We start from the raw sequence: 23,714 nt of genomic DNA on the forward strand, positions 1-23,714 counted from the left end.
CATAACCATTAGATCACAATTATTTTGCAGATAGAATTACAGTATGGAATATATATAAAATTCTGATTAATGTGTGAACAGTTATCTACTTTTATGGGAATAACTGAACCTCTCTGTAGAAGTACCATAAGGCCTTCATTAGTGGGGCAAGCATCAGTGGAACCTACAGTAGTGAACTGTACTTTCATTTTTGAAATTTTACTTTAACAGCTTACACTAGGCTTCAGATAGAGATATTATTAATTTATATTCACAGTTGTTCTGTTGGGCCATGTTACTTTTTTTTAAACGTAAGAGTCATGTTGGGAAAATGAGATAACCTATCTTTATGATGATGTTGAAAGGGTTGTGGGTCTAAATTTATTAAATTTATTTCTATATCAGGGATATTTGATTCTATTTGGCACCATTTTATTTCTACCTTGTTTTCTACTGGGACATGAAATAAATAGATTTGCTTATATATGGGCATGCCCTCCTTAGACTTTCAATAAAGTTGAAGATCTTAAAGAGCAAAGACAGATGATGAGGTGTAAAAGGGGAAGTCATTGCAGATATAGATGAAGTATTCCTGTCTTGGTCTTTGCCTTTTATGTTCTTACTGAATTCTAACAGGAGCAAGCAGACCCTTACACTTACTGTATTCCTACATTTGTATTAATCAGAGTTCACAACTTGCTGAGTTTTGAGGCTCCAAGTAGCTCTAAAGAAGGAAACCTGAGATTGAAACATGATAGAAATCTTCTAGAGATCATGAGTCAGGTAGGAGGACCATAGATGATAAAGGAAGAAACAACTCACAGTTGTACTATCCAAGGGAGTCAACATGGGAAAGAAAAATGCAGGATCTTTGGGAATTTATAACGGTGGGATCTGGTTGGAGGGCCACAGATCTAAGGATAGGTCTGCAGTGGAGAAACTTGATAGTAGTAGAGGGGATAGATGGCCAAAGTACTGATTCTTGGGGGTCTCAGGGGTAGCCCTGGACATCTCCAGTCTTACTATTTTGCCAATCTTTCAAATGTTTCTAATTCTCTTCGGAAGAGATTTTCCCAGGAACAGGGTGTTAGGGAAGTGAAAATATTACATTACTTTCATTAGAACATCAAAAACATCATCAAATTTTATAAAATTGAATACATAAAGGCTCTGGGGAAATAGTTCCTTTATTAAATCATTGGTGAGATTTGCATATTTTTATACATTTAGAAAATAATACAGGAATTTATGAGTCACAACAATGATCATATATACATTTCAGTTCAACGTCTCCATTAAGACCAGTGTCCCAAAACTAATGAAAAGGAAAAAAGTCCCTTCCTATATCACAGTATCGAGACCATTAATTAATGTAATATAATCATGTCATCAATATTAGCAATTTGAAAATGCTTATACAAAAAGATGCAAAGCCAAGGCGGCAATGCAAGAATTAGAAGGTCCTTCAGATGCTCCTCTTTATGGATGATATTGTTTTTATTATGTCAAGTCTCAGAACAATCCAGTCTTTTAAATGAGATATATAATTCCGCAAGATTTTGGTCTAGTTATCCAAATAGGAAAAACCAAGTGGACAAAGAATATTATGCAGGCTGTAAAATAAAATTAGATAGACAATAATCTACAACAGACACTGCTAATGAACAATCACTGATAAACCAAATTACAACAGATTCTTGAAAAGAACAAAATCATTTAATTTGTTTGTTAATTTGTAGGTTTCATTTTTACAAATACCAAAGGTTTATATTTATAATACTAAGATTTTAATATTTTAAATTACAAACAGTTTTGATGGTTAACTTTTTAAATTTTTAAGTGATTAAAAAAAAATCAGGCCTCAGGACAGTAGGCAAGAATCCTCATGCAGAATTATAGTATTTAAAGGGAGCTCAGTGACCATCTAGTCCAGGTCATACATGAACCACAGTATTCTATACAAGTCATCATCCACTTGAAGTGTCATTTTTTGTCTTTTCTGTATTATTTAATACTATAGACCATCCTTTTCTGGATGGTTATCTTTTCTCTGAGTTATCTTGACAGTGTTCTTTCTTGGTTTGCTCTTTCTTAGTCTTCCTTGTTTAGTCTTCATCCATGATATGTTCACAAATCATGGATGCATTCAAGATTTTTCTCCTGACTTTTTTTCTTTCTACCTGGCCTCTGGGTGGTAGAATGGATAGAATGCTGACCCTGGAGTTAGGAAAATTTGAATTCACAATTGGTCCTCGAACACTAAGTAGCTGAGTGACCCTGGGAAAATTAATCTCAGCATCCTCATTTGTAAAATGAGAACAATAGCATCTCCTTCATAGGGTTATGATGAAGATAAAATGAGATATTTGAAAAGCATCTTGAAAATCATTAAGTGATATGTCATCATACCATCATCATTATTATTATTATTACCTACCATCTCTGCAATGGGTAACTCATGGCCTCCCATGAATCCAAATATAATCTCTAATTTTAAAACTCCTGTATTTATAGATCCAATCTATCTGTGGAGTTTTAGTCCCACATTACACATAAGGCTGTTAAAGCTGTCAGACAATTTAAGCTGTGTCTCACATTCAAGTCAAAAACAGAATTCATCTTTTCACCCAAACACAACTCTCTGGACTTCCCTATTTCTATACAAGGTACCAGCCTTCCAAATGCTCAAGTTCAGAATCTCAGTGACATTCTTTCATTCTTATTCATTCCACATTCTCAATTCTCAAATGTTACATTTGAATTATTTCCCCTTTCTCCACTCATCTACCTTTTCTCTACTCACACGGTTCATTCAAATAGACTTTTGGACTAGCCCTTTTGATTTCCTTGAATTAAGCCTTACCTAGCTACAACACATTCTCTAGTCACCAGAATGTTTTTCTTAACTGACAGGTCTAACCATATTAGCCCACTTCTCAAAAATTCCAGTGCATCCCTTAGGAAGATACTGAAAATCACCTGGCAGAAGATACCAGACTCTGTGGACCTTTCTTGAGCTAAACTGCCTAGCATTCCAACATTACTACAGAGAGAGCAACTACGATGGGCTGGATACATTGGAATACCAGACATATACTTGCTAAAAAAAACTATTTTATGGAGAACTCACACAGGGCAAGCACCCACAAGGGGGTTGGAAGAAGTGATACTGAGACATTTATGAAGGCGTCATTGAAGAACTTTAGAATTGATTGTACAGCATGGGAGACACTGGCACAGAACCACCCAGCATGGCATGGCCCTCATCAGTAAGAGTGCTGCTTCCTCTATGAGGAAGGTAGAATTGAAGCAGCTCAAAGGAAACATGACATCTCTAAGTTTAGAGTATACACCCCAGGTGTTCATAAGGACAATTTGTGCTCAACTGTGGTGGAGCATTCTGAGCTCTTATTGGTCTGATCAGCAACAGTAGGACACACTGTAATTTATCTCAAACATGGTGATGTCATTTTGGTCTTTTGGATAATGAAGGACAAGAACCATAGTTCTCCAAACCCTTTTTATACACTATCCAAACCATCCAAGAGGAAAGGAGAATTATCAATTGAAAAGGATCTGAGCTATTTCCCTAGGGTAGGTGGTGCCCTCTGAAGAGACAAGGGCCACAAAGACGTAGGGCAACCCTGTGCAAGAAGGAAGGGCAGGAGAAGAGCTGGTCAAAAGCATCCTCTCCTTATTGGATACATTTAAGAAGGCTGGATCCTAAAAACTACTGAACCAGAAATCTTTCTCCCATTTTAGACTGACATTGAATCATGAGCAACGTGGCTTATGGGAGGTGTCAATCTTATCAGGCAGAGACAAACTCTTTGCTCTGAGAAGTAGTAAAAGCCTTTTTGCTACTTAGGGTTAGGATAAGGTTAATGTTAATGGGGATTAGGTGGAAATGGATAGTAGCCTAAGGAGAGTTGTGCAAGAAGAGTTGCCTTCTCCTTATGAGGATCAAATGATTCCCCCCCCCCCCCCAGCACAATATAGCATAATAATCCCCTGTCCAGAGTGGCAACAGAACCATTCTCCAACATCTGCCATTCTCATTATGGCTTTGATTTTGTTGACTGCTTCATCAGAAAGCATATATCCATGATCAGTACTAACATACCCCATAATCCTTCCTATTATGGGAGACATTTGCAAAATTCCTTCATAGTTACCGATGATCTTCTGAGATCCTTTTATTGTCCTGTCCCATTTTCCTAAGACCATATACACTCTTGACAAATTCATGACCACCACTGACACCACCCAGGAAGCAGTGTATAATGATGATCTTATCTGATCTCAGTGCTCTTTTACCTGCCAACCATACTATCTGCAGCACAGCTCAAGAAGCCTTAATAGAATATCCATTCTCTAGAGTTAGTGAAATCTAGCTGCATATGCCTTGCTTTTATGAAGAACCAGCCATAGCTAAAATAGGGAAAATTGCTCAGGACCTAGATCCACATTAGTAGGGAACCATCAGGGTTCAGAGGCTACAACCTGTTTGTGAAGTGCACTAAAATTCATTCTACCTTTACAAGAGAAATTTTTAATATACCATTCTGGTTTAATGATACGAAGTTTCTGAGCTTTGCCCATCTTTTTAGAAGGGTCTTTTTATATAACCCAACTCATGATAACCACCTATGAACAGAATGTTGATATGACTGAGCAGCAGCAACTAGAGCCCAGGCAAGCAAATTTTCAAAAGTGGTATACAGAACGGACACTTTGGGGAACTTTCATATATTTTCAAAAAGTGTCTACCAAAGCCTATTTAATCATGTCTTTAAGAATAGGGACTTCCAAAAGCATGGGTCCTCACAGGGTCCTAAGAGTCTAAGGAAGAAATTGCTGTACAGCTTGCTTTAGGTCTTTCAAGACAGAAGTTGTTCTGGGTTTCACTTGAAAGAGATGAGTTTGCAGGTAGCTCAGTAAAAGGAGAATGTCAGGGTAAAGGGTAAGAGGAAATCTCCAAGAATCTAATAAACCAGCTTATTATTGACATTTTCATTTCTTTGCTGAATCAAGTATGATTTGTAACCCCATTAACTGATTATACTGTATTCTAAAATGTATCATTTTAATCTATATTATGTGGAACAAAACTTATATAATAAAATACTAGCATAAGAAATATAATTTCTCTATACTAAACTGAGTTAACTGTTAAAACATCCTCCACAAACAAAGACAATGTGAACAATCTATTTTTGCCCAGACCTAAGTGTGACTGGGGGGAACCCTCCTCCCCAAACTTACTGTAATCTTGATCCCATAGGCTCCAGGACAATAAATCACCTTTGATGATTTCAAGGAACTTTTTTCATTTTACTCTCACAACCAATTTATAAAGTTGATACTATTATTTCCATTTTACACATGAGAAAACTGAGGCTGAGAGAAGTTAAATAACTTGCCCAAAGTCATACAGTGTGAACTCAAGTCTTTCTGACTGCATGTTTCATATTCTAGCTACTCTGCAGCTAGCTTGACTAACATTGTGGGGAAGCAAGTCTAGGCAGCTTGACCCAGTGTCCTGAATCATTTGGATTCTCCCCATTCACCATGGTTTTCGAAATTCTAATGAGTTTTGATTCTGCATTTTCTTGGGCTTTATTGCCCAACACTTTCGCCTCATATGGGCTATCTCATATAGGTTCTCATCTAGCTTGATCAATCTTATGACATCAATTCAGTGGTGGACATCGACACCCTCGGGTAAAAAACCTCTTTCAAGTCCCTGCCCACCAAAATGCGGTCAGATGAAGGGGTCATAAAACTCAAGAGTTTTAGGGAAAGATGGTGAAGACATACTGGACTCCTTCCCAAGTGAAAACCAACTGCTCCTGAATGGTAACCATGAAAAGAAAAAACTACTATGTTGGGGAGGTTGATAATTTTATTCGAATCATCCTGGAACTAGGCTGCCTGACCTACCACAATGGCAAGTCAGGAACTATTACAGTGAGGTGAAAATGACCATTTGGTTTAGCTCTCTATTATACACTAGAAATCAGGTGCCATCCACCTTTCTCATGGGTTACACAGGGCTGTTGGTAAAGTAATTGTGCTTCATCCCCAGCATTAGGAAATCTTGACTACTCCCTCTACCCTACCCCGCAGTGGAAGGGGTAATATTTAATATTAATGACATGATATGCAACTGCCAAAGTTTCTATTTGGCCATACTCACTAGTTCAGTTACTGCTTCCTAAAAGCTTGATGTCTTCCGTTGGTGGTTTACCTGTGGAAACTGGGATGAATCTCTAGATCTTCCTTGGTTTTACTTATGCAGCAACTTATGTCCAAATGGATTTGGAGTTTTAAGAGATTCATCAGATACAAGTGGAGTTCAAGGGTCTTTACTCCCTGTGTAATGTTTCTTGAAATAGTTTTATCAGCATCTCCAAAAGCTGGCAATCTGCTTTCTTATCAACTCTTTTAGGAATCACACTCAAAAGATCTCTGAGAGAAAGAATATCACCTTTTACTTACCTGGTAGAAAGGTAGGCTTTGTGCTTCCTTCCCATTCTCAAAACGCCTATTTTCAATGACTGCACTTATATATCCTGATCATTTTCCTGTCAAATTTTAGCTACTGATCTCCAATTTCCTTAATGACTGTGGGGAGGGAGAACTACAGTCATCTGGGTGGGGAAATATTCTCACTTAAACGCAAAATCTAATTAATTGCCCCAACTCATGATCATACAGCATGACAAGTTAATGAAGAGAGGAATGTAGTTCCAATTTACCACATCTCTTTCACCTAGGATCTCCTCTTACTTTCCCCTCAAAGTGAGAGAACTGGGAATTAACTTTTATGGGGTAAGTAATGAATTACTACCCATCAAAGACACCTCAAAAAAGGACAAAGGAAGTTTCCATCTGTAACAACTGATTTAATTGGCTTAGGAAAAGTAAATCTTCTTACAACTTGCCAAACTCATAGGACTAATGTGGACACCTTCACTCTTATCATCTCATTAGTTTGCTGTTTACTATTCTTGCATAACCTTCCCAGTTCTTTGATGGTGAATATTCTCCTACCCTACATTTCTCTATGGAATAAAAGGTTTTTTGGGGGGAAGGAGAAAGAGTAATAGAATCACATGAATTTTTAACCTACAATTTTCAAGTTTCATCTTCATTTCCATTCTCAAATCATACAACATTGATCTCAGAAGGATAGAGAAATTTTCCAATAAACCTTCTTGATTAAAAACCCTACTTCTCACAGGGTCAGCTAGGTGGCACAGTGGATAGAGTACCAATCCTGGAGTCAGGTAGACCTGAATTCAAATCCCACATCACACACTCATACCTATCTAGTTATGTGATCTTGAGCAAATCACTTAACCCCAATGCCTTGCAAAACAAAAAAAACTAAACAAAACAAAACAAAACCATACTTCTCACATTTGCCTATAAGATCCTTTCTAAAGTCTGTCTCTGCTACCAGCTGAATCACTTTTTCCACTTGCACCACTGATTAGTAGCTTCAGCAACTGCTTGTCTCACTGCAGTCTTTAGAAATAGGGAATTCTCTTTCTATGCAATGTGCTGATTCAGTTCAAATGCAACTTTTTTGCTGAGGTCTCAAATTCTCTAAGGCAGTTCAAAACAATGAGGGAAGGGTGGTCCAGAAAATGAATATTTGGAGTAAGTCTTTTCTTGCACTCAATTTACTACTGACTAATGCTAAAAGCTATGAGTTGAGTTGGATTCAAACTGGTAGTATTACTTCAATTTTGAAATGAAAAATGATACTCCTAAGTATCTTTTGTCAATTGAGGTAGCTGACAAAAGAACATTTAAGTAGTCATAGCTTAAAAAGGATACTTAATAAGAATGCATCAGTTGTTTGGGCATTCTTCATCTCTTTAGAGAAATAAGCCAGGTCAGTAGACAAAGATGTGCTAACTCCAGGGACCTTGGGAGTCTGAAGAACCAGAGTTTATATAAATGTACTTTTTTATGCTGTTAGCTGAACATAAAGCCAGTTTAAGATGGTTTATATCCAGCAGGAAGCTATTTCAATAAACTGATCCATTTGGACCTCAGTTCCCTGGGCCAATCAAGTTTTAGGGACATTTTCCTTACCTTTTAAGGGAAGAACTAGCTTAATCTACTTGGGAACAAAAATCCTAGTAGATCTTAATCTTGTCACACTGCTTTACTTGCTCTCCCTCAGACATCCCCCATAATGCCCTCTTCTAAACATTTCTTCTTCTTGTTCCTGATTTTTGTCATGACTCAGGTCAACTGAATAGCATGAAGGCTTTCTCAAGGTATTTATTTTCACAAGTTTCTATTTTCATGAAGATATTTTCTAGTATGAGAACTTCAATGTTGAATAAAGTTTGTTTTCATGGAAGGCTTTCCTCCAATCATTATACTACATTCTTGAGGCTTCTCTCCAGGGTGAGGTTTCTGATGTTTGCTAAGATATATATTGTTGAGGAATGTCTTTCCACAGCTAATTTCAATTATAAAATATCACTTTTCTATGCAAACTCTGATATTGAATAAATGGAGATTCAGCAAAAATTCTTTCCCTATTCATAGGGTTTATTAGGCTTCTCTCCATTATGTCTTCTGATTTTGATTTAGGTATGGAATGTCAATCAAAACTTTCCCACAATCATTATATTAAAAAAGCTTCCCTCTAGCATGAATTCCCTAATGTTCCACAGAGTATGTACAGGAAGGTTTTTTACCCTTCATATGCTTTCTCCTCTGTAGGAATTCTGATGTTATGCCAATCTTTCCACATATCATTTATGCTTGTAGTTTTTACTCTAATATAAATTCTTTGATATTCAGTAAAGTCATGAGCTCCAACAGCTTTTTCAATAAATACATTTTAAGGTGCTACTTTATTATGAATTTCTAATATACAGGCCATTAAAAGAGGCAGTGGAAAACCTTCCCACATTCATAAGGATATTTTTTAGTAGGACATCTTGAGCTAAGTTGTACTCTGATACAGGTCTTCCCTGAATAGTTCAAAAATCCTCTTCCTAGTGTGAATCCCCTAATGCTGAATGAACTCTGACTTTAGGGTGTCTTGCAATTGTTACAATCATTATTTGATATGCAGTTAAGTATGAGCTCCAGGGGACAACTTTTCCCACATTTATTACATTTATAATGTTTCTTCCCCAATTGAAGTCTCTGATGTAGTGAGATGTTCTTTGATACAGAAGGTCTTTCCAGAATAGTTAATTAGATGTATGACTTTTCTCTAAGATTAATTCTCTGATGTCAGTTAACTCTGACTCCAGTTGTAGGTCTTTCTACAATTATTACATTGACATGCTTCTCTTTAGTATGAATTTATCTGATGGTAATTCTGAAGTATAGTGGAAGATTTTCCCACATTCATTTAAAAGGTTCTTTCTCAGTGCAATATCTCTGTATAGCAAGGTAAATTTTGATATAAAAGGACTTCCCAAAATAATTACCTTCATAAGTCTTCTGTTCAGGAGGCCTTCTCTGTTGTATAATTAAATATTAACTCCTATGGAAGGCCTGCTGACTGAATTCTTTGATGTATTTTCTCTCCTGGATGAAGTCTCTAATATTAAGTTAACCATGAACTCTAGGTGTAGGTCTTTTCACAGTCAGTATAGGTTTATTGCTTCTCTCCAGTATTGAGTTCTTTGATGTAGAAATAATTGTATACTCTTGTGGAAAACTTTCCCACATTCATGACTTTCCTAAGGCTCCATTATGAAGTTTCTGATGTATAATAAGATGTTCTTTGTTGCGGAAGGCTTTCCCACAAAAGTTACATTTATAAGGTCTCTCTCCTGTATGAATTCTGTTATGTCGATTTAAATGTGAACTTTGGCGAAAGGTTTTTGCACAGTGTTTACATTTATAAGGCTTCTCTCCAGTATGAATCCTCTGATGTAAAGTTAACTCTGAATTCCTATTATAAGCCTTCCCACAATCCTTACATATATAAGGCTTCTCTCCAGTATGAATTCTTTGATGTAGAGTTAATTCTGAACTTCGGTGGAAGGCTTTCTCACAATCTTTACATTTGTAAGGCTTCTCTCCTGTATGAATTCTTCGATGAAGTGTTAACTGTGAACTCTGGTGGAAAGCCTTTCCACAATAGTTACACTTGTAAGGTTTCTCTCCAGTATGAATTCTTTGATGTCGAGTTAATTGTGAACTTCGATGGAAGGCCTTCTCACAATAGTTACATTCATAAGGCTTCTCTCCAGTATGAATTCTCTGATGTGGGATTAACTCTGAACTTTGGTAAAAGCCCTTCCCACAATCCTTACACTTGTAAGGCTTTTCTCCAGTATGAATTCTCTGATGTCGAGTTAAATGTGAACTCTGGCGGAAGGCCTTCCCACAATAATTACACTCATAAGGCTTTTCTCCAGTGTGAATTCTCTGATGCCTAGTTAACTGAGAACTCTGATGGAAGACCTTCCCACAATAGTTACATTCATAAGGATTCTCTCCCATATGAATTCTCTGATGTAGCATAAAGTCTGAATCTTGGCCATAGATACTCATATAATTGTTATATTTATAATACTTCTCTGAGGCATGAATTCTGTGATGTAGATTTAGCTCTGTACTATGGCGAAATTTCTTCTCACACTCATTACACTTGTAAGGCTTCTCTCCAGTATGAATTCTCTGATGAACAGTTAACTGTGATCTCCTGCAGAAGGCCTTTCCACAGTCATTACACTTGTAAGGCTTCTCTCCAGTATGAATTCTCTGATGTGCAGTTAATTGTGATCTCCAATGGAAGGCCCTCCCACAATAATTACATTCATAAGACTTTTCTTTATTACGCATCTTCTGACGCTTTTTAAGAACCTGGCTATAGGATAATTCTACTGGACATACATGATATTCACACGGTTTCTCCCCAGTATGAAGTCTTTCATGTTGGTTAGATTGTGTGTACAAGCATAAGGATTTTCCACAGTTATTAGGTTTCTCTCCAGTGTGTAGGGTCTGATGTTGGGTAAGAAATGAGTTGGAATGGAAGACTTTCCCATAATCATTATCTTCATAAGGCTTTTTTCTACTATGAATTGTCTGACATTCAACAAGGTGTGTGCTCCAGATGGCCTCTATATATTCATGACTTTTATGGAGATTTTCTCCAGTAGGAATTCTGTGATGAGAAATAATTGATGAATTGTGGTTTTAGGTTTACTTACATGCATTACATTCAACCTAATAGGTTTCTAAGTTAATGAAAGGATGAATTATGAACTGAATGAATTTTATGTTCATTTTTGTTTCCTTAAGCCCAAATAATGTATAAAGTTCTATGAAAGTATATTTATGGAGATATTTTCATATATGGCCACCAACTAAAGTAAATGGATCAGATTTAGTCAGAAAATTCCACCATATGTTGAGTTTTCCTTTGAATGTTTTTTACTTACCTTGAATGTATCACCTCTTGATTCTTCTGCAGTCCTTCCAATTTTACATAATATTCCCAGGATTCTCCCAATTTAGAAATATAGACATCATTCCTTCTTAATTTTTCATGAATTGGTAAACTGGTTTCAGACCTAGTTTCCCAATCTAAAATAAAAAAATGTAATTATTTTCTATTAAATCCAAAAGTATAACAAATCCATCCTTCTGACTTCTTTACCATGAAAAACTGTCTACATTTATTTTTTAATATACTATAGGTTTTTGTTCAATTTTTACCAAGAATTTTATATTTATCTAATTCTTTCTCTACTTTCTCTCACCCTGAAATTGGTATAGATTTTATTTGTTTGGTAAAAGAAATTTAACATGAAGACTTTCTCTATTACTGGAAACATTTATTTTCAAAAACTATACATTGCTTTTAAATACATAAACACGCATTTCTAAAATGATCAGGACCAGAGTGTTTGTTAAGCTATGATTTTGCTTTGCCTCTGGAGGTTCAATTGTTATTTATTCAGTTTCCCTTGAGGTTAAAATCTCTATCTTTCACATATTTTCTGACTATAAGTTTTTTTTAAATTTGGATTTTTTTATATTCGAGTTTTAAAGAACTATCTAAATCTTATGGTAATCTCTAAGTCTTTTGAGAACAGTTTTTTCATATCCTTTAACCATTGCTGATATTTGTCTTTTGTTTTCAGAGAAAACCTTGACATCAGGGAAGTGAAGACATGACAAGCACATGAATTGGATTTGACTTAGAGGATGCTGAGCTAAATCACCAACCTCACTTTCTCCTTTGAGTTAGAGGTTGCTCAGCTAAGTCATCAACCTCATTTCTTCCTCCAGAATCATCTGGGTCCAGAGACCAGATATGAATCAGGACAACTGGAGATTACCCTGGATGCAAGGCAATCAGGGCTAAGTAACTTGGTCAAGATCACACTGCTAGTAAGCATCAAGTATCTGAGGCTGGATTTGAATACCTGCCCTCCAGGGGCAGCTATATGGTGCAGGGGATAGAGCACCAGTCCTGGAGTCAGGAAGATCTGAGTTCAAATTCAGACTCAGATACTTAATAATCAGCTAGCTGTGTGACCTTGGGCAAGTCACTTAATCCTACTACCTTGAAAAAACAAAAACAAAAAATTAATGAATATCTGCCCTCCAGACTCCAAGGGCAGAGCTCCAACACTGTGCCACCTATCTGCCCTCTAATCTATGAGGGAAAGCATTTGGTATTATTTATTTATGTAGGTTCCCCATATATTTTAGATAGTATGCCATTATGAGAGCTTATAAAATACAAGTGTAATCCTATATAAGAATATCCCTTCTTATCCTAATAGCTATGAATATTAGTGTTAATATTTTTCAATTTCATGGAGCTGAAATGCTCTATTGTATAGTTTCAAATTGTCTAAATCTGTTCTTTCTTATCCAGTCATCACTGTGAAATGTACCTGGTTTAATTTTTTAAAATTTTGTTGTAAAGTATGATCTGTAATATTAGGCTGTATATTAATTCTCTGTATGATGTTGGTCTAATTCCAGCTCAATTACTTCTAAGTTTTCAAGTTGTTAAATTGTGAGTTCTTTCTCAGATAATATTTTTTTAGGCTTATCTAAATTTTTTTTTTTAGGTTTTGGCAGGATATGATTTCTCTCTCAGCACATTCAATTTGGATCAGTGTATACCATGGAAACAATGTAAAGACTGGCAAATTGCCTTCTGTGGGGGGTGGGGGAGGGAAGTAAGATTGGGAGAAAAATTGCAAAACTCAAAATAAATAAAATCTTTTAAAAAAAAATTATTAAGTGGCTGAAGCCAGATTTGAACCCAGGTACTCCTGACTCCAGGGCCGGTGCTCTATCCACTGCACAACCTAGCTGCCCCATTTTTAGGCTTATCTAACACTAAATTGTTAAGGACAGATATTCCTGATCAATTCTTATCTAATCTTTCCCACTGAAATGTTTCTATTAAGTTTTAAAAACTACTAAATGAGCTTGCTAATTACTTCTCTATAGCATAAGAGGTGATGAAAATATCTTCCCATTCTTTCCCTTTTCATTCCTGCTTTAAACAAAAATCTCTATAAATTTTGGAACATTTGGTCCTTTAAAAAAAAGTTTTATATAGCAACTTGGGTCACTTAGGTGACACAGTGAATAGAGTACTGGACCTGGAGTTATGACAACTAATTTTCCTGAGTTCAAATCTAGTCTTAAAACATTTACCAATTTTGAGTTACCCTGGGCAAGTCAGTTAACCATGTCTGCCTCAGTTCCTCATCTATAAAATGAGGGGCGGCTAGGTGGTGCAGTGGATAGAGCACCGACCCTGGAGTCAGGAGTACCTGGGTTCAAATCTGGTCTCAGACACTTAATAATTACCTAGCTGTGTGGCCTTGGGCAAGCCACTTAACCCCATTGCCTAAAAAAACAAAAACAAAAAAAAAACAGAGAGACAAGTGGGAAAATTTTACAAGAAACAATATTATAAACTGTTTCTACTTGTAATTGAAAAAAAATTTTTAAATAAACTTTAAAAAATTTAAAAATCTCATCCCTCTACACATTTCCTTGATTCTATTTTATCTGTTTTTATTAAAGATTGCCTGTATAATCATCTAATCTCTCTCATTGAATATCTCCTTACTACTGAATTCTTCCACATGAATTTGATACAGACACTGAGTAAACTAAAACAAGAAAAAATACACAATAAATTAAATGAAAATGAAAATGTAAAACATAATAACAAAGTAATAAAAAATGAAGGCCACAAAATTACAATGAATGAGCTTGACCTTAAAATAAAAATACAGGCAACAATCTCTCCTCTACATTTTCATAAGGGACCCCTCCTCCCACTCCCATAGCTAGAAGACAATGAATTTAGAATAAAACTTCACATGTTTTAATGTATTGTTACAGTTTCCTGAGCTATTTATTTAAAAAAAATATTTTCACTCTAAGTTATGATTCTCTCTGATATGAGAAGATATATTGCAAAAGGCAGTTGAGAGAAAAATGAAATATCATTAAATATTTTTGAAGCATTATTTAAATTATTAAATATAAGAAGCATGAAAAAATGAAAAAAGAAAATTTAAACATACTAAAATGCATACATACCATTTAAAATTAGGACTGAATATTAATTGTTATGCACAAACATCAGAAGTTTTCTGAATATGTTTAAGGATATAGAAATGATGACTTCCTTTCTCCTTTAACATTCAACATAAGCCCACAAGAGTTAAAGCAATAGAAGAGAAAAGATATTAATTAAGATAAGTAATTTTATACTGGTTACAATGGAAAAAACCCCCACTATTTATGGAGTTAATAAGACCTGGGTTCAAAACCTGTTACAAACATCCTGTACATAAGCTTGGACATGTTATATAACCTCTTTGAGCCGCAGTTTCCTTAGCTCTAAATTGAGAGGATTATATTATACAGTTTCTGAGGATACTTCCAGTTTTAAATCTATGAATCTATGATCTGTGGTCCTATATCATCAGTAAAGTAGCAGGGAGAGAAAATATATTCTATGTTGTAGCCACAACATACTGCTGGCAAAGTAGTCTTAATTATGAAAACAATAAGTAAAACTGTTAAAAAAAAAAAACACTTCCAAATACCTATGATCATGATGAACTACTGCTGATTTTACTATATTGGCATTAAGTGGGAACAAATTTCCCTAGCAAAAAACCCCCCAAAAGTGCATATTTTAATATTATTTATAATGTATTATTTTACATTGATATTGAGTTAAAGAACAAAGAATAATAAAAACATGGTTCTTAATCTATTAACTAATAAAGTAAAAAGGACATTAAAGTAAATAAGCTAGGAAGGGTATCAAAACCACACAAACTCAATTTGTGTAATATTATATTCAGGTCTCAAAAATCTATGTGACAAAAAGGAAATAAAAATAGACTGTTTTTAGATGAGTCATAATCCCTGATCTAACTGCAACCTGTAATATGAAAAAGGTCAATTAAACTTGATGTAAAACTAGATTATATTTGGGTGTGGGGTGGAAGATTATAAACAAAAATAATGTGAAATGATTGAAGTGAGGGAGTGCTAAGTGTTGAAATGAATCATAAAAGGTCCCATAAAAGAGGTATATGTGAACTGTAATTTGCAGCATCAAGGGTTCCAAAAAGAAGAGATGGAGAAAAGACATAGAGGCAGAAGGGACAGTGGTATAATGGAAATGAATTTGGAGTCAAAGAACCTAGGTTCAGATCTCACCTGTGACTTAGTAAATGTATTAGATCTTGAGCAATTGACAATCTCTCTGGATCTCAGTTTCCTTATCTTAAAATAAACAGGATGGGCTGGATGACCTGGAAGATTCCCTCCACTAAGTAATGAAACAAGTCCAAAAAAGTAGGTAGGAATCAGATGGTAGGAAGCTTTCACTGTCAGTATCTATTTTATCTGGGAGATAATGTAAGATAAACATCCTTAAACTGAAGAAAAGAACAGCTGGGTGGAAGGGCAGATAGAGCACCAGTGTTGATACTTACTAGTAGTATAACTCTGGCAACTTACTTAACCCCAATGCCCCACAAAAAAAAAAAAAAAAAAAAACCTGAAGCAATACAAAAATGGAGCAACTGGATCAGAAAGTAGTGGATTTGCCTTCACAGGTCTTCCAGAAAAAGCTGGATCATCATATCAGATATACTGTAGAGGTATTTTTTTTTTGGTCATGGGTTAGGCTAGATGGTCAATGAGTTCCATTTTCACTTGGAAATTTTCTAATAAGGGGGTCATTGAAGGTTTTTTTTAGTAAGGTTGAGAGGGGGGAATGATCTGCCAAATTCTGTGCTTCAGAAAATCAAGTCAAGTGAACAAGCACTTATTCAGCACCCATGATGAGCCACTGTGCTAAGGGACAGATATAAAGGAAGGCAGAAACAATGGCCACCTTCAAATAGTTCCTCACCTAATGGGGGATACACCATGTAAACTCTTGTGTGAAAACAAGCTATAGATGGAAATGAATGGGAGAGAATCTCAGAAGAAAGGTTCTAAGATTAAAGACTGTAAAACTTTAGCTGAGACATGAAAGGAGGAAAATCAGAAAGAAGGAACTATAAGTCAGTGAAAATTCCCAGTCAGAAAATAGAACATTATTTAGGAAGAACAGCAAGTGGGGCCAAGTCATGGAATATGTGAAGAAGTACCAAATCTAAGATCAAGGAGGTAGGAAGAAGCTAGGCACGAAGGACTTTAAAATCAAAACAGAAGATTTTGTATTTGATCCTACAGATAAAGAGGGAGTCCTTGGATTTTAATGACCAGGGGGTGATAAGGTTAGACTTAGACTTTAGGAAGATCAATTTGACAACTGAGTGGGAGAAGGAATAGAGTATGGATAGTCTTGAGGAAGGAGGCAGGGGAGGGAGAGCAGACTACCACAATAATCTAGGCATAAAGTGATGAGGGCTTGCACCAAGGAGATAGCACTGCCAGAAGGATGTCAAGGATAACAATTTGGCAGTAGTATAGAGAACAGTATCTTCCAGAGAGACAAATAGACAAGAAGTGATGAAGGTAGGTAGAGGCTGTGAGAGTAGAGACAAAAGGAGACATAAGAAAAATTCTGTAGAAACAGGAGCAATAATACTTGATAAGTGAATGGATAAAAGAGTTGAAGGAAAAAGAAGAGTCAAGAATATCTCTGTTTTTGCAAAGCTTGATTACTGGCAAGACAGATAGCATGAATAAAGAATTTTGGGAGAAATATAAGCAGTTCCATTTTGCATATATTGAGTTTGGATATGTTGAGATTTCTGTAATCAAATCTAAGCTTACAGACTGGGGAAGAGAAACTGAGTGGAGACATATCATATTATATCCTTTAATGAGTTCCATGTGTACCAATAATCTATGTATTTTTCAAATATTTAAATATCATAAAAATGATTCTCTCTCCCTTTTATTTGTAATATACCACAAAAGATCCATGCTTTTGACTCTTAGGAAATGGCAAAATAGACTATGAATTAATTACTTCTTCTTCTTATTATTATTATACCATTAAGTATAAAAAATAGAAAAGTATATTTTTAGGATATGGACAATGAGGGAATTTATTTTGCTTGATTATATTTATTTGCTATAAGTATTTCCCTCAGTCCTTATAAAGGAATGAGGAAGTAAGGAAAGAAAACAGATTTTTGCTTATGAAAAAAATTAAAATTTATAAAAAAAAAAGATTGACTAAGAGAAATAAGGTAAAATAAATGATTGTTGGTGATTAAATGGCCTGAAGGAAAAATGGGAGAGGAAGATCTCTGACTGAAGGAAACTAGCAAACTAACTCAAAGAAAGCAATTTGAGAATATATACTCTAAAGAAAGTTATATTAAAACAAACCCTAAATCTAAAAAAAAAACATTTAGAAGAAAAAAAAGGAAAAAAGGATATGGCAGAAAATACGATGTTTGTATAACTGTTTTATTTTCTCCACAGCAGTTTCTCCTGCCCTGGAGGCCAGCTTTCCAGAATCATTCATCTCTAGACAAAGCTACATTTCTGAGATGCTGGCTTCCACCATTTCCCAAAACCTTTTATATAACCTACCCCTCTCTAATACATGCTTTTCAGAATCCCATCTGTATTTTCTTCCCTCCATTAAAATGTAAACTCTTTGAAAATGCCGCTTGTTTTTTAAATTGAATATGTATCCTCAGAACTTAAAAAAGAGTCTAATACACAATAAACACAATAATTGTTATAAATAATGTGTTCAAGTTGGTGTTGTTGGTGTTATTCATTCATGTCCAACATTTAGTTAATGACATCATGACTCCATGGCCCAGGCATGCCAATGAAGTCCATAGGGTTTTCTTGGCAAAGATCCTGGAGTGGTTGACCATTTCCATCTCAACTGGCTTAAGGCAAAGAGGTAACTGATTTTCCCAGGGTCATACAGCTAATGTCTGAAGATGGATTTTAAATCAGGACTTCAACTTCAGGACCAGTGTTCTACCCACTGATCCACCAAGAGCTGTTACCAAGTTAGTATACATATTTTGAAAAAAAAGTGATCAAGGTAGATTTTTTAGGACATGGACAAGGAGGGAATTTGTTTTGCTTGTTTATGATTAATTTGCTGTAAGAGTTTTCCTTTACCCTCAAAGGGGAATGAGGAAGTCAGGAAAGAAAGCAGACTTTTGCTTATCAAAGAAAATTAAATAAAATTTATTTTTAAAAAAGGCTAAGAGAATTAAGGATAAAAAAATTGTTGGGGATTAAGTGGCCTGAAGGAAAAATGGAAAGGGAAGTTCTTTGACTGAAGGAAACTTTCTCAACAGATATCAGGAAAATGGCTTATTGATAGTTCTTCCTCTCAGAGCTCAGCTCTGCTCAAGAGATGCAGAGGCCTTTAAGGAGAACTCTAAAACTGATTTACTCCCCCTGAAAGACCAAATAAGTTGTATTCATGAAGATTCCCATTTGCCTGATTTTCAATGACTCACCTGAACTGATAGTTCTTGGTGCTTCTCTGTCATGCATCCAAGGTGTTTTCCCTTCTTCCAAGTGGAAGATCACATCTGGTTTCCATACTGTAAGTCCTGCTTATTGGGAAATAGAAAAGTGTTGAGGACAAAAGTCCTTCTCTCTAATTTCTATTTGAGGTAAAGAAGCATGTTAAAAATCCCCAAAAGGGGTCCAGAGGACCTCTGATGTATCATCTTCACTGTTTTCTTTAGATAAGCGGGGTTCCCCCCCAGACATAGGGGATTTCCTATCACAAATAAAAAAGTACATTTGATTCATTTCCACCAAGAGTATAAAACTTTCTTATCCTCAGGCATATACAATGGAACTTTAGGAGAGAATATCTGATCCGAAGGCAAGAGAATGGGAAGGGTACAACTTCAATAGTAACACACAAGCACCCTACTTCCAGTTATATACAATAAGGACCTTTTACCTGAGACTAAAGAGCAAAAGAAAAGCATTGATGACCACAACAGAATTAGCAAATAGGTCTTTTTTTTTTGGTCAAACAATAACTCTTAAATGTTTATCGTGTAGAAAATGCTAATTTACTAAAAGAATGGAAAAAGACTCCACTATGGAAAGAATCAGAAAGAGATAGCTCTCCTTACCCAGGAAGACAAGGTTTCTATAGTTCTCCAGCATCACATCCCTATACAACTCCTTCTGGGAAGGGTTCAGGTTTTCCCACTCCTCCTGGGTAAAGTTCACAGCCACATCCTTGAATGTCACCAATTCTTGTTGGACCTTCAAGGAATCATAAATTTGGTAGGAATTTTAAAGAGTTGTTCTTGAAGGTTAATGTTCAAAGCCAAAAATAAATTGAGTTATCAATGATGCAGCTTTTACTGTGGGCAAACAACTATATAAGCTCACATGTATATTGCATGTACATTTTCTATAAAAAACAATTGAAATATTTCAAGTATTGTCATTTTATGGATTAGAAAAGTGAATCTAAGAAAGGCTAAGTCACATACCTATAATCAAACATCCATAATCTCTTTAAGTGAACATATGTGAACCAGATGTATCTCTCAAATGCTCAATTCATAATTTGCTATCAAAAATCTACAATACACAATAGTAACATTAGTTATGATAATCCAAATATTACTGATTTCAATTAGAAGCAACAGTACAATCTTCCTCTACTAGTAATCAAATATAATTTCCTTTGGATAATATTCACCAGTGCCATTTTCTCCTTTTTTGCAATATTTCAGACTAATTCAAACATGCTTACTATAGCTATCCCCTAGATGATTCATTACCATTTAACACAAGCAGTCTACATTTGTTTAGCAATTCGTTTTGAAAACTGTCTTATAAAAATGATCTTTTTTTTTAGGTTTTTGTAAGGCAAATGGGGTTAAGTGCCTTGCCCCAAGGTCACATAGCTAGGTAATTATTAAGTGTCTGAGGCTGAATTTGAACTGAGATACTCCTGACTCCAGGGCTGGTGCTCTATCCACTATGCCACCTAGCTGCCCCCAAAATGATCTCTTTTAGACCTTGCAAAGATATGCAATTTATAGATGAGAAAACTGAGAAGCAAACAGGTTAGCTGACTTGAAAAAAGGTCACATACTATTAAGGAAGACTTGTAATCCAAATCTTCCTGGATCCACATGTAACACCAATCACTGCACCAAAATGCTCCTCAAACAATTTAATTTTAAGAAATCTTGTAGCTTTAACACTAGAATTCCACAGACAGGCATTCTCACAAAATTAACTTTTAACAAATACTTTGAGTTATATCATTACAATTGCTTTGCAGTTATTTTAGTTTCTACAGTTATCCTCTGGGACACACTTAACCACAGAAATAAGAGACAAAATAATTCTACCTTAATTTTTCCCCCCCTGCTTTCCTATAAGAAAAAAGTCAGTAAGATTAATACTAATATAGAAAAAGAAGACAAGAGACCACTAGATTCTATACTATATTCCTTCTCTACCCAAAATATTTAAAATAAAAACTGAAGCATCTGAGTATTGCTTAATTAATTGATGTTGGGAAGTAAATGCTTTCAGTATTCCCATCTGTCAAATGGAAAAATAATGCTTGCACTCTGTAAATTTTCTGGGAAGAAAGTACTTAGGAGGCTGGTTTCAATATCTACTAATTTTACAATTTTTTTTAAACATTCACACTTATCCAGCTCAGAAATGAGCAGGGTATTTGAATAAGTGGCATTTAGATTGAGAAGAAAAAGGATCAGTTGCATAGTTGGATGGGGGTGGCAGCACGGTATAGAGCAGGAAAACAGCCTGAGAAGTCAGAAGATCTGTAACAAAATGCTGGTTCTTTTACTTACTACAGGTGTGACCTCAGATATGGAGCAGGAGGACTCTGTGGATCAAATGCTAGAGTCAGTTAACATCAGAGCCCAAACCTTACTTCTTACTAACCCTTCTGTAAAATGAGGCTAGCATTTGAAGTACTCATAGGCAGGTTCTGGTAAGGTTTAAAAGAGCCGATGAAAGGATTTTGTAAATCTTAACATACGACATCATTATTACTTCAGGTTGCAGAGCTTTTTAATAAATCTCTAAAACGAGGGAATGATGACTACGGTCCTCTGGAGCTCGGAATGCTACCCTGTGCTAAGGCTATCTAAGGGCCTTGGGCGCCGGCGGGCCTCGCTCCTCGGGGCCGCGCAGCCCCGAGCGGACTCACTTTGCAGGCCGGCGCCGGCGGCAGCAGCACGGGGGCCATGGCGCCTCCTGCGGAAGGACGCGGGAGCTGGGGCAGGCCCGGGCCCGGAGGCGCCCCTCAGCCCGCCCGCGCCCCGGCGGGCGCGCTCTGGCCGGGCAGGCCCCGGGGCCTGGACCGGCAGGAGGGGCGGCGGCAGGCCGCGCAGGCCGGGCCGCGGGCGGCGGCCTCCTTCCGCGCGGACGGGGCGCGGGCGAGGCCGGCGCCGGAAGGGGCCCGCCCAGGCACCCGCCGGGAGAAGGGCCGGGCCGCTAGGGTCCCCCCGGCCGGGGGGCTCCGCGCAGGCCCCGAGCCCCGGGGCAGCTCAGCGCGCCAGGACGGGCGGAGGCGGGGAGACTCCGGGATGGTCGGGCCGAGGGCCCACGGCCGGAGGGGCCTCAAGGCCCAGGCCCGAGCCAGGAGCAACGGAGCGGACACAAAGCAAGCCCATGAGGTCAGACTGCCCGAGTGACAGCGGAGCGGAACCGGAAGGCACGACGGAGCCCCTTCCGCCCGCCCCTTCCGGCCATCCTTCCTCCACGGTCTCTTCAACCCCGGTTTCCGCGGCAACCGCCCTGGAAGGCCCTGGCCCACCCTGATGGAAGCTGGGTCCCCGGGGGGCGGGATTTCCGGAAGTGGAGGCGGAGGCCCGAAGAGATTTGTGCGCATGCCTAGCACAGAAGAGGGCCACTCTTGGGAAGCGCCCGAGACTTTGCTCTCTCCGTGTCTCGCGAGAGTTTGCTTGTTTAAAGCCTCCTTTCCGGGCGAGGCCCGGTGCCAGCCGCGGGGCGCCTCCGGGCCACGCCGATGCCCGGTGTCCGCCCGAGCTGTTCCCAGGACGCGGCTGAACCGCGTCCTTTAGCGACAACATCCCCCTTCCCTGCCCAAGGGAGATATATACATATACATATACATATACACACACATATATATATATATATATATATATATATATATATATACCCACTCCCACGACTTAAAACAGATCCCAGCGTGTGGAGGAACTGTTGGTGCTGCTCATGGAATTGGGGTTAAGTAGCTTGCCCAAGGCCACACAGCTAGGTCATGATTAAGTGTCTGAGGCTGAATTTGAACTCAGATACTCCTGACTCCAGCGCCGGTGCTCTATCCACTATGCCACCTAGCTGCCCCAAAAATGATCTCTTTTAGACCTTGCGAAGATATGCAATTTATAGATGAGAAAACTGAGAAGCAAACAGGTTAACTGACTTGAAAAAAGGTCACATAGTATTAAGGAAGACTTGTAATCCAAATCTTACTTAATCCAAATCCATTTAACTCATGGAGACCTGCAATCCACAGAATGCCCAGGGGGCCTTTAAAAAAATTGGAAAAGGGCGCACTGCATAGAGCACCGGCCCTGGAGCCAGGAAGACCTGGGTTCAAATCCAGCCTCAGACACTTAATCATGACCTAGCTGTGTGGCCTTGGGCAAGCCACTTAACCCCATTGCCTTGCAAAAGCCCCCCCCCAATTTTTTTTTAATTGGAAAGGGCTGGGATGTTTATAGAGAATGGATTATCACGTGGCTCTAACAGGCCACCAGACCAATGGACTCTGCCAGAGAGGAGTAAGGGCTTTCTTACATTCTATTGGGTGGAAAAGTCACAAGTTAAAGTACATAAAATATATATATACAAAGTTATGAAAGGGGATACTAGTAAATAGGAGATCAGTACTGACTTCTTAGAGATGGCGCATGAGCTGAACCTAGAAGGAAGCCAGAACATAAATTCAAGTATACAAAAAATCAAAAAGATTAATCAGAAAACAGTAAACCTCCACTGTATTACTTAAAATATTTGTGTTCTGGCAGCTAGGTGGTACAGTGGATAAAGCACCAGCCCTGGAGTCAGGAGTACTTGGGTTCAAATCCGATCTCAGACACTTAATAATTACCTAGCTGTGTGGCCTTGGGCAAGCCACTTAACCCCATTGGCTAGCAAAAACCTAAAAAAAAAATTTGTGTTCATATAGAATCCAAAATTACAGAAATGGAGATTTTCTACTTTATCTCGATCAT

The 23,714-nt window shown here is 37.4% G+C and overlaps 1 protein-coding gene across 4 annotated transcripts; it reads right to left on the minus strand.

The window, feature by feature from the left end:
* Window positions 1–225: 225 nt before the first annotated feature.
* On the minus strand, window positions 226–21,735 carry LOC141500325 (uncharacterized). 4 transcript variants are annotated; one of them, XM_074203447.1, is made up of 6 exons: window positions 21,656–21,670; window positions 19,950–20,040; window positions 19,581–19,716; window positions 18,945–19,043; window positions 11,421–11,565; window positions 226–11,143 (listed from the first exon to the last, which is right to left on the minus strand). In XM_074203447.1, exons 3-6 carry the CDS (start codon window positions 19,612–19,614, stop codon window positions 9,697–9,699), a joined length of 1,725 nt encoding a protein of 574 aa, XP_074059548.1. In that variant the 5' UTR covers window positions 19,615–19,716; window positions 19,950–20,040; window positions 21,656–21,670; the 3' UTR covers window positions 226–9,696. The 4 variants fall into 4 exon arrangements, with proteins under 4 accessions (XP_074059548.1, XP_074059530.1, XP_074059520.1 ...); XM_074203429.1 differs by lacking the exon at window positions 19,950–20,040 and having other exon boundaries at window positions 18,945–19,040; window positions 21,656–21,735; XM_074203419.1 differs by lacking the exon at window positions 19,950–20,040 and having other exon boundaries at window positions 21,656–21,735.
* Between the last annotated feature and the right edge of the window lie 1,979 nt (window positions 21,736–23,714).

The sequence above is a fragment of the Macrotis lagotis genome, chromosome 1 (genome assembly GCF_037893015.1).
Source record: "Macrotis lagotis isolate mMagLag1 chromosome 1, bilby.v1.9.chrom.fasta, whole genome shotgun sequence".
Lineage (NCBI taxonomy): Eukaryota > Metazoa > Chordata > Mammalia > Peramelemorphia > Peramelidae > Macrotis > Macrotis lagotis.

Coding starts and splice junctions, on each gene's coding strand:
- LOC141500325 (XM_074203419.1), bottom strand. CDS start 21,694: ATGGCCCCCGTGCTGCTGCCGCCGGCGCCGGCCTGCAAA. Junction 19,717..21,655: donor CGCCGGCGCCGGCCTGCAAA/GTGAGTCCGCTC, acceptor GATTCCTTGAAG/GTCCAACAAGAATTGGTGAC. Junction 11,566..18,944: donor ACCAAGAACTATCAGTTCAG/GTGAGTCATTGA, acceptor TTTTTATTTTAG/ATTGGGAAACTAGGTCTGAA.